Below are 11,551 nucleotides of genomic sequence, written 5' to 3' on the forward strand. Positions count from 1 at the left end.
AAAGACTTTTCAACTTCAACCAAAGACCAACGGTAGTTTCTTCATCTGTGACTTCGATGATGACATCATCAACCAAACATAACATGATTGTCGAATGAGTCTTCTCCTCAAGAGTCTGCCATTCTTTAGTAGGGATTGCATCTTGATCTGCCATAAACCGAAACTTTTCCTCCCGGTGAATTTGTCAATTTTAATGTTCATACCAGACATCTTCAATTGTCGAACAAATGCAAAAGTTAAAAAAAAAACCTTAACGAGGCTCTAATACCACTTTGTAATGAAATCGAAAATTAAAAAAATACAAAACGAACGTAAAAAAAAAAAAAAATCAACACACAGATATACGTGGTTCACTAACAGTATGTAGCTACATCCACGGGGCAAAGGGAGGACAATATTATTAGAGAGAATATTTTCTGGATAGACCAACGACACCTCTAGGGTTAGAGAGTTTATATATCGCACTACTCTAAACCCTAGGTTCATAATTATAAATAACTACAAATAAGTAAATACATTAAATACGAATTCGTGCTTGGTTGTTCGAAGCGCCAGGAAACAAATTTAAGGCATTCCAACAGAGCTATTGTAGCTCACTCCATATTTGGGACTCCAATTATAATAGTTGTTGTTTCAAATTATTACAACTTAGAATTAACTATAATATTACTATTTAAATTATTTTTCTACAATGTTCATTATTTGTTATAGTATATATTACTTCCTACTCATCATTTATTTCACAGTGTTCATTATTTTTCTACCTAGACTGAAATACTCTACACCTCAAAAAATGTATTATTAAAACAAGTCTAAAGTAGTTTTCACTCTAACACATACTATTATAACCTTCAAACTATAAAAACAAACATTAACTCAACGTCCTAAATGCCCCCAGTTTATTTAACAGGTTGAAACCATGTAATTAGTAAATCTATGAAATTAAACTGAGTATATTAAACGTGTGTCAAAAGATAACAAAATTTAAACCTACACCAAACCATTATTAGAAACGCATTAAAAATATTTCCCTATATAACCAAAAAAGAGAATCTAATCAAACCCCACTTCCAAATCACTAAAACTCCATATCTCTCTATTTCTTTCTGTAAGATAATGGTAAAGGGATCTGAAGAGATATTAACCAATGATCACCATGGTTGCTTCAAGGGAAAAGCTTGGAACTTGGAAGAAAAAGTGGTTGAATTAGCAAACAAGACAAAGAAAGTGGGCAGAGATGATCCTAGAAGAATAGTTCACTCTTTAAAGGTTGGATTAGCCACCGCAATGGTGTCGTCATTTTACTATTGTGAACCTCTCTACGATAGCTTTGGCGCATCGTCGATATGGGCTGTCATCACCGTTATTGTCGTCTTCGAGTTTTCTGTAGGTAAGTTGTCGTGTTGAGTTCGTAGAGTTTAAGTTTCGAAAATGAAGAAAAAATAGTTGAATTAAAAAAATTAATTGATTTCTTAAGCTCTGTGTTTGTAATCAAATTAAGATTTTTATTAAATACTACTTCTATTTATTCTTCTTCTTTGTTTTGTTATCTACTTTCTAATCATGTTTTAAATTTTAAAATAGGTGACTTTTAAAGTGGTTTTTTAGGGGGAAAAATGGTTAAGAATATTCAAAGGTTATTTAAAAAGTTCATATACCACTGTAAAGAAACTGGGAGAGAACAAGTATAATTTTAAAAAATCAAAGGAACTTTATAGTTCCAAAGTTTTGTCTTAATAAATGTTTGAAGTTCCAATATTGTGTATTTAAGAAGTCCATATTACTGACCGGTCCATATTACTCTCTGTCTTACGTATCACTGCAGTAATCTAATATAATTATTAAATAATATAATAGAGAAGACTCAAACCAAGAATATAAACTCAAGGTCTAATTATTAATTTTTTTAAATATACAAAATTCAAGTAGATGCCGAACCTAATAAGGCTTTGTTTGGATTAATTTGAAAAAAAAATTTCAAAGAACTCATTTTTATTTAAATATGTTTGATAAAAACTTATTAAAATACACTTAAAAAATTATTTTGAGTAATTGTCAAACGCTCTAATTTCTTTTAAAATGACTTATTTTTTAAATTAAACATTTGAAAATGTCTTCCAAACACATCCTAAATAATCTATAAAACCTATTGGTCACTTCGGAAAAGTAATATATCAAAATTAAATATAAATAATATGTCAAAAAGTAAAGAGAAGAAACTTATACATACTACTTTTTAGTTCTACATAGAATTTTGCTCGTTTATTACCTACTAGATCTTACAAAATAATAATAATATATTTTTGTGAAGAAATGAAACATAATTTTTAAAAACAAAAAATAAAAAGTAAAATAGGTTATCAAACGGATCTATGTTCTCGAGTGTGTTAATCGGTTTTTGAATGACAGGAGCAACGCTCGGAAAAGGGTTGAATAGAGGAATAGCGACGTTAGTAGCGGGAGCTCTAGGGTTTGGAGCTCATTACATTGCAAGTATTTCTGGAAAGATTGGCCATCCTATATTGCTTGGGTTCTTTGTATCCATAATAAGTAATTAACATATAAACCAAGTTATTTCAAACTTTCAACCTCCTTAGATTTGACAAAAGAGATGAAATGTTTAATTGTTTTTGTAATTCAGGTGCAATAGCAACATATCTTAGATTCTTTCCCAAGTTGAAGGCCAGATATGATTATGGGCTTTTGATATTCATCTTGACATTTGATATGGTGGCTGTGTCTGGTTATAGAGATGATGAGATATTGAAACTTGCTTGGCATAGGCTTGCAAACATTCTCATGGGTGGTTTTATTGCAGTGGTTGTTTGCATCTTTGTTAGGCCTGTTTGGGCTGGTGCTGATCTTCACCAATTGGTTTCTACCGACATTGAAAACCTTGGGAGTTTCTTTGAAGGTGATAATCTTGATCTTTACCAGAAAAAAAAAATTGTATCGATGTGATTTCATGAGAGATATATTATTTTGTAGAATGAGAAGTACAGTACACTATATACAGTTAGATAATCTATGAGAGAAAAATAAAAAAATTTAAGTAAAATTATACTTTCAGTTCTTGAAGTTCAACTTATGTTATATTTAGACCTCGGAGTTTTCAAACTCGACATTTTAGCTCCTAAGGTTTGAGATAATCTTCTTTTTAATCCCTACCATTATCACTTTTTGTCCGTCATCTATTCTAGATCCTTACCATCCATTATCATTGAGGTTGCCACTTTTTTTCTTCTTTTCTCTCCTTCTTTTTTCTCTTCTTCTCTTTCTCCTTTCATTCCTTTCTTCCCTTCTCCAAATATTCAGGTAAAGAAAAGGACAGATAAGATATCGGAGAAGGGAAGGGGAAAGAAGAAAAAGAAAAAAAAAAGAGAGAGAAGAAGAAAGAAGAAGCGTCGTCCACGACGGGTGGCAATGACCATGAATTGGATGAAGAATAATATTACGTACCATATAGGTATTATAGGCTAATTTATAATTCACATAATATGTATATAATACGAAAGAAGAAAGTGGAACGTGGAGGGAGAAAGAATATGAAGAGATGGAATAATAAAAAAGAAAAAGGTCTTTCTTTAAATTTTTATTTTAAAATAATAATGAAAATATAATTTGTCACCTCAAAAACTTAAGCATATAAAATTATTATATTAGCCAGCTTAAAAATAATTAAACAAAAATGTCTAATCAACTATATCTAACACAAAAGTTAAACAATACCAAAAGTGTTGATGGTTGGAACGAATATGTTGATGGTTGGAACCAATGTTGGATTTGAAAATTTAAGGATAGAAATGCAATTTACGTCAAACATGAAGGACCAGAAGTATAGATTTTTTTTTTTATAAAAAAAAAGAAAATATTATTGATTAAATAGTTATAGCAAGCAACGGCATTGTATCGATCAGGTTTACAATAATTTTTTGTGTGATTTTGAACTTTGTGTTTGTTAATATATCCAACTGGCAGGTTTTGGAGTTGAGTATTTTGGAGCATCAGAAGGAGAGTCTATTTGGGGAGGAGATGTACTCAAGTATAAGGCTGTCCTTTCTTCTAAACAAAATGAGGAAGCTTTGGTTAGTCATATATATCTTTATATTTCTATTTTAATCATAATCTATATTATTAAGATTCATTCAAATTTTGTGCATTCTTAAAAGTTTTAAATTTAGTTTAAAATACTACTTAGATATTATTAATGTCAAATTTTCACCAAACTAGCGTACCTGATCTCTATGGGGCAAGTATGGTAAATTTGTATTTTAGGTAAAGAGAGCTCGCCTACAAGAAAAGAGAAATATGAACACTGGTATTGTGTGAGCCACAACCATTCCAATGCTTTAGTCAGAAGATTGGAAAGAGAAGAGAGTACTTGGTACTGGATGGAGAACATACTTGTCCATTTACGTTCTTCTTTGCCTTATTTATAGGCTTTGATCCTTCTCCTATTCCTTATCTGACTAGTGTTCTTTACTGGGCCGACTGTTCATGGATTTCCTTTCGATTGAGGCCGACCAACCCTACATTCTAACCTAGCACTTTTAGGTTTTCATCCCTTTTTGGCTAAGATTATGTCGGGCTCATCGTTCCTAGGCCATTATTGATGGGCTTGGCTGAGGCCAACTAGGCTCATTTCTCTTTTGGGCTTACTCTTTCTCTCTTTCGTTTGTTGTTCATTAACCATTTCTTCCTTGAATCTAGAATCCACCTACAACATTAGCCCCCACTCCCACGGTAGGGTTCTGGTTTCTCAAACTTTTTTTATCGCATATTTTAATTCTCGAAACCTATCTTAGGAGTACAATCTCCCCTTCAAACTCTAAGCCACGCTGTCGCAAAACTTAACTCTAACTTGCTAGGAGCTATTGGGCCTATCAAGCCAAAACCATTTGAGGTCCAATCGATTTTCCAATGTGCTTCTCCATCTCATGACGAACCTATACATCGGCTTATTACTCATCTGATCCTAAGTGGTCCATGGATTAGGAGTTGACCTGAAATACAACCCAATTAAATTCTAGCTTACTGGCATTCCTTTTTTTTTGGTCATAGCTTGCTAACTATCATAATCGGCCCTTGGATCGAGGCCGATCAAGCCATTATTTTCTTGATTGTAGCCATGTTGATTCATTACGTGGCTCTTTCTTCACCCAATTATTATTGTATGATTTAGGTTCTTTCTTATGCCAATTTTTCTTGTAGTTTCATCTCTCAAGTGTCACTTTATTCGTCTACGCTAACCACGTAGCTTCCACTTGCTATTCTTCTAGGGTCATTCTCGGCCGAGGCCAAGGTCGAGCGTGTTTTTTTTTAGCTCAGAATGTCAAGTTAGAAACTTTCTACTGCTTAATCCTGACCTTAGCTAGGGCTAAGCGTGCTGGCTCAAGCCAGGATTTGGGCAAGCCCACTTTCCAGGCTATTCTTGATTTAAATTCTTGTTCTTTCCTTAGAATAATGTACAAAGATAAGACAAATTACTTATAACAACTTGTTCGATAGCCATTTTATTTACACTTGTAGACATCTTTATGATAATAAATTTTCAAGTGCTTGACATTCCACGGATGAGGGAGAGCCATTTTGTCTTGTTCTGAAAATGTGTATGTGTCGGGTCTAACCACTTTAATCACTTGATACGGTCCATCCCATGTTAACCCAAACGCTTCTATCATTTGAATCTTGGGTGTTCTGCATCACTTTCTTGAATACTAGATCTCCTTTGTTAAAGCCTCACACTCTCACTGTGGTGTTGTAGTATCTAGTGATCCTATTTTTCTACTCTACTACACATAAATGTGCTATCTCGTGGCGCTCTTCCACTAGGTCTAAGCTTAACCTCATTGAAGTTTCATTTCCTTGAGGATCAAACTACTCTACTCTTGCTGATGGTATTCCAATCTCTACCTGTATAATTTCTTGTTGTCGTTTGTTATACCCGCAGTATGCTTCTTAGTTCTTCCACCCATAATTCTTTTAATCTTTAAGTTTTGCCTTTACTTTGTTTAATTGTTTTATTTACCACTTCTACCTGTCCATTTGCTTAGGGAGGAGATGAGGAGGAACATCGATATGTGATGTTGAGATATGAGCAAAATCTTCTAAATTTGACTTATCAAATTATTCTCCGTTGTTCATAATAATTGTGTTGGGGATTCCAAATCGACACACAAGGTTTCTCCAAATAAAATTTATAGCATTCTTTCTGTTATAGCTACAAATGCTCCAGCCTCAACCCACCTTGTAAAGTAATCTATTGCTACGACGACAAACATTGTTTGCTCTTTGCCTTAAGGGAGTGACTCAATAATGTCTATTCCCCATTGTACAAAAGACCAAGGACTTACAATATTAGTTAATGGTTCAGGTGGTTTCCTTAGGATTCATGTGTACCGCTGGTATTGGTCACATGTTCTCATGAAGTCTCATGCATCTCGGAGCATGGTTGGACAATAATATCCCTATGTAACAATTTTGTAGCATAGGGATCTTGCTCCAAAATGTGTCACATATCCCTTTGTGAATTTCTCTCATCATATGTTCTACCTCACTAGGTATAGGGCATTTTAGCATAAGCAATGAATAACGTCGTTTATAGAGCCTGTTTTCCCTTAGAATGTAATATGATGCTCGCCTCTCGGCAATCGCTTGACCTCTGCTTTTTCTAAAAGTAACTCTCCATTTTTCAAATATTTGATTATCAGATCCACTCAAGTTAGACTTTTTTTAGTTTTATTATCATTTCATTCTTCAGCCCATAAGGTCGGCCTCGAACCTGGCTTTCATAGTCACATACACGGAGAAATCTGGCCCTTCAATATCCATAGCCTCAGCTTCGGCCTCCTCCTTAGTAAGGTTGGCCCCGAACTTGGATTTAACAGCCACAGACTCGGAGAAATCTATCTCTTCAATATCAAAAGCCTCATCCTTAGCCTCGTCCCTAGTAGGATCGAACTCGAACTTAGTTTTAGCAGCCTCAGATTTGGAGAATTCTAGCTCTCCAATATCTATAATATCTTTCTTGTGTATACTGGGCTAGAGCAAGATTTTTTATCAGGACTATTATGTTAAATTCTATCTCATATGCTACTGCTAACCATGCTAATGAATCTGTTTGCATACGACCTTGGAACGTGCTTGATCTTATATTTTGGGAATGAAGAAAGTAACTCCTTAACCTTGGTCAAATAAGTTTCCATCCTTTGTTCTTTGGCTTGATACTCTACTATTACTTGCTTTACCACTAATTGTGAATCATCCAAAACTAGAAAGTTAGAAATACCTATCCCTTTAGCAACTTTTAATCATGCAATGAGTACTTCATGCCCAAAAATTGAATCTAAGGGCATATTCTTATCGTTTACCTTCAAAGTATTCCACCAAAATTCCCATACCACACCTTTTCATGTTGGATGATCCATCAATAAAAAGTGTCCAATGAGGGTCTAAGCCCATCAAATGTAATGAATAGACCTCAGTCCTCGCTCTCACATGGTCGACCTCAGTCTTAGTCTCAGCTTCGGCAATAGCCAATGTAAATTTTGCCAAAAAGTTTGCCACTGCTTGTCCAATTATTGAAATCCTTGGCTTATACTGAATATCTTGTTCGTTCAATTCTATTGCCCATTTCATTAATTTCCCTAACATCTTGGGTTTTTGTAATACTTGGCTTAAGGGAAAGTTAGTTCAAATCGTAATTTTATGGGTTTGAAAGTAGGGGCGTAGCCTATATGTCGATACGATTAATGCAAGCACAAGCTTTTCTACCCATGGATATCTAGTTTTAGCACCCACCATTGTCTTACTTGTATAGTAAATCGGGCATTGATTCCCATTTTTCTCCTTGATCGGAACTAGGCTCACTATTGTATCCGATGTTGCTAAATATAGAAATAGTTCGTCCTGGAATGGCTTGGCAAATGGAACTTTACTTAAGCATGCCTTCAGTTCTTAAAAGGCTTTATCACATTCTTTTATTCATTCGAAGTGGGATCTCTTCTTTAAAATCTTAAAAAAATGGTAGACACCTATCGATTGCTTTGTTGAGAAATCTATTTAGGGTTGTTATCTTGCCATTAAGATCTTGAAGTTGCTTGAGATTTCTTGGAGCAAACATGTCAAGGATTGCTTGAATTTTGTTCGGATTGGCTTTTATCCCCTTTTAATGAACCATAAAGCCCAAAAACTTCCCCGATATTACCCCAAAATTACATTTGGTAGTGTTTAATTTAATATTATACTTGAAAAGGATCTAGAATGCTTCTTCAAGGTCAGCCTCATGTTGTCTAGCTTTAATACTCTTTACGTATACTTCCATGTTTTTTTTCCAATAAGCGGAGCAAACATGTTATTTACCAATCTTTGATAGGTAGCTCCTGCATTCTTCAACTAGAATGGCATGTCCATGTAGCAATATGTACATTTATTGGTAGTGCAGAAAGTGTTCTCTTGGTCTGGTTCATTCATCTTAATCTAGTTGTACCCTAAATGTGCATCCATGAAACTCAACATCTTGTTGTCAGTTGTTGCATCTACTAACTAATCTATCATAGAAAGAGGAAAACTACCCTTTAGATAAGCTTTATTGAGATCGATGAATTCTATACACATTCGCCATTTACCATTCGCTTTTTTTTTAACTAAAATTACAGTAGATAACCATTGAGGATAATGAACCTCTCCAATGAGTTTGGCTTTCAACAAATCATCTACCTGACTTGCTATGATTTCATTCTGCTCTTGATTAAACATTCGCCACTTTTTCTTTACTAGTTTGAAATCTCTATCCACATCAAGGCGATGTACTATTATGCTGGGATAAATTTCAAATATATTCTCGGTTACCAAGAAAATATATCCGCATTCTACCTAAAAAAATCTAATCAAGCCCTCTCTTTGCTCTGCTTCTATTCTAGTTCCAATATTTACCCTCTTATCCTCTGTAATGAGTGAGATTAATACCAAAATTTCTACTAGCTAGCTTCCTTGGTTGGCCTTGGCATCGGCCTCGGTCTCTCCCCTTTGGTTGGGGATTTGATCATTCCTTTTTTCTTTTAGGGATTTTAGATTTTCTTCCAATCTAGATCTTCGCCTCTTAAAATTCCTTAGGTCGGCCTCGGACGGTCTCCCTAGCACGTTGGGAAATAAGTTGTTTCTTTTGTCTATAAAGGAATCAAGAATCCCTTTCGATTTGTGTTCTGATTTCTTAAAAATCTAATGGTCAGCCTCAGCCAAAAAATATGTTTTGGCCTTACTTTGTTCCCTTCACTGTCTTCCTTGTCCGCTGCTTCAACAAATAGCTTCAAAACCTTTAATTTCTCTTATTTGGGATCATGGGGATCTAATTCAACCACCCTCTATCCTTGGGCTTTAAATATCTCCTCAGATCAACCCTCATTTGGTCGAGCCAAGGAGACTCTTCCCCTTGGATACCTAATAGGTGACGATCTTGATCGATACCTTCTTTTTTCTTTCCCGAGTTGATGCTCGAGTTGAGGCCAAGGAACTTCTTCCTTTCGAACTTGCCCATGTCGGTATTCTTGGTCAGATTCGTCTCCGTCAAAATTCATGTTTATGAACCTTTGACTCATTATAAAAAATTCTTTTAAGCATGTTCTTGAGTATTCTTCCCCATAGACGGGGCCAACTATTGATATTAAATTTTGACCAAGATAGCTTACTTGATCTCCACGGGACAACAATGGTAAATTTGTATTTTAGGGAAAGAGAGCTCACCTGCAAGCAAAGAGAAACCTGGACCGATGTAGTTTAAGCCATAGCCACTCTGATGCTTAAGTCAAAAGGTTGGAAGGAGAAGAGAGTATTTGATACTGGTTGGAGAACATTCTTATCTATTTACATTCTTCTTTGCCATAATTGTAGGTTTTGATCCTTTTTCTATTCTTTATCTGACTAGGTTTTTCACTGGGCCGATTGTTCATGGATTCCCTTTGGACCGAGGCCGACCAGTTCTATATTCTTATCTAGTGTTTTTACGGTTTCATTTCTTTTTGGCTAAGTTTATATTGGGCTCATCGTTCCTGGGCCATTATTGATGGGCTCGCCCTCGGCTTGATTGAGACCGACAAGGCCCATCTCTCTTTTGGGCTTGCTCTTCTCTCATTCATTTGTTGTTCGTTGACCATTTTACCATTGATTCAAGAATCCACCCACAACAGATATCTACACTCTTTAGATTTTATTTTCGTTTATGACTTTCAAATGTTCAATTTTAGGCCTGTTCATTCAATATAACTCTTAATACAGTCCCTTTTGATAGTTTATTGTTTTTTAAAAAAGAAATTGAAACTTAATTTTGAATGACTAAATTTAGGATTTTGTAAAACTATGGGGATTAAATTTTTTATTTATGGAAAATACATAGATAAAATTTGATGAATCCTAAAATATAGAGACTAAAATGATATTTTATCATTTAACTTATCATAATTCTTAAAAAATTAAAATTTTGTAGATATAAAAAAAATGTTATAAAGATAGATGATGAAGATTGAATTAAATGTTGAATGTAACGTTTGTTTGAGTAAAGAGTTAACAAGTAGTCAACTAAATTAATTGTTCTAAAACAAGTTGACATGAGATTAATGTTTTAGTTTATTATTAGCGAATAAAATTGAGGAAGTGAAGTTAGGTTTTTTTTAATAAAGAGCTTCCCACTTCAAAACCCATTATATCCATAAAATTCAATTATTGCATATCAATGTTTAATACTCAATTAATACTATATTGTGGTAATTTAGTTACATAAACTAGAATTATTATTGTAATTATTTTCATGTCAATATTTATATTATAATTTATTATAATATAATTATCCAAAATTTTATATGATTTGAATTGCATCTAATTTTCTTTAATTAAAATTTGTAAATGGATATAACGAAATATATTAATATGAAATGATAAATGTTGAGATTATAGGACAAAATACAAAGCCTTTATTAAGCATGAATTTCGATTAATTTAATTAACAATTTTAAGTTGGTTCGAAGAATTTAAAAACTTAAATAACCTCTAATAGGTGATTTGACTTGTGTATATACAACATCCGTGGAATATAATTTATATCAAACACAACTCATTTTTTCATAGGTATACCACTTGTCAATTACCTCACAATAATTTATATCAAACACAACCCATTTTTTCATAGGTATACCACTTGTCAACTACCTCACAACATTCAAGTGAAATAATAAACCTCATACTCTAGGCAAAATTAACTAAGCATTAATTTGCTTCTCTTACGTCATTGGGAGAGACCCTATCTCCCGACAATCGATCTCCTGACGGCGGTTTTAGGCGTCAGAAGATCCTCTTTTTCTTGTAGTGAAAAGTTCAGGGAAGATCACATATTTTTAGGAAAGCTAACTTTAAAACTGATATCTATCACCTTTTCAAAGTTATAAAATATATTAAAAAGTGATTTTCTGTAAACTAAAAAATAATTAATTTTATCAAACAACAATAATTATTACCCTTACGAACGTAACTTCAAATGGAATTTAATTATAGTTGGCATAAA

The 11,551-nt window shown here is 33.8% G+C and overlaps 1 protein-coding gene across 1 annotated transcript; it reads left to right on the forward strand.

The window, feature by feature from the left end:
- Positions 1-1,116: 1,116 nt before the first annotated feature.
- On the forward strand, positions 1,117-4,329 carry LOC120072074 (aluminum-activated malate transporter 2-like). The gene is made up of 5 exons (XM_090311078.1): positions 1,117-1,390; positions 2,410-2,550; positions 2,642-2,914; positions 3,979-4,085; positions 4,276-4,329. Exons 1-5 carry the CDS (start codon positions 1,117-1,119, stop codon positions 4,327-4,329), a joined length of 849 nt encoding a protein of 282 aa, XP_090167204.1.
- The last annotated feature ends 7,222 nt before the right edge of the window (positions 4,330-11,551 follow it).

Source organism: Benincasa hispida, chromosome 2, assembly GCF_027475165.1.
Source record: "Benincasa hispida cultivar pf3 chromosome 2, pf3_genome.v1.1, whole genome shotgun sequence".
In the NCBI taxonomy this organism is placed as follows: domain Eukaryota; kingdom Viridiplantae; phylum Streptophyta; class Magnoliopsida; order Cucurbitales; family Cucurbitaceae; genus Benincasa; species Benincasa hispida.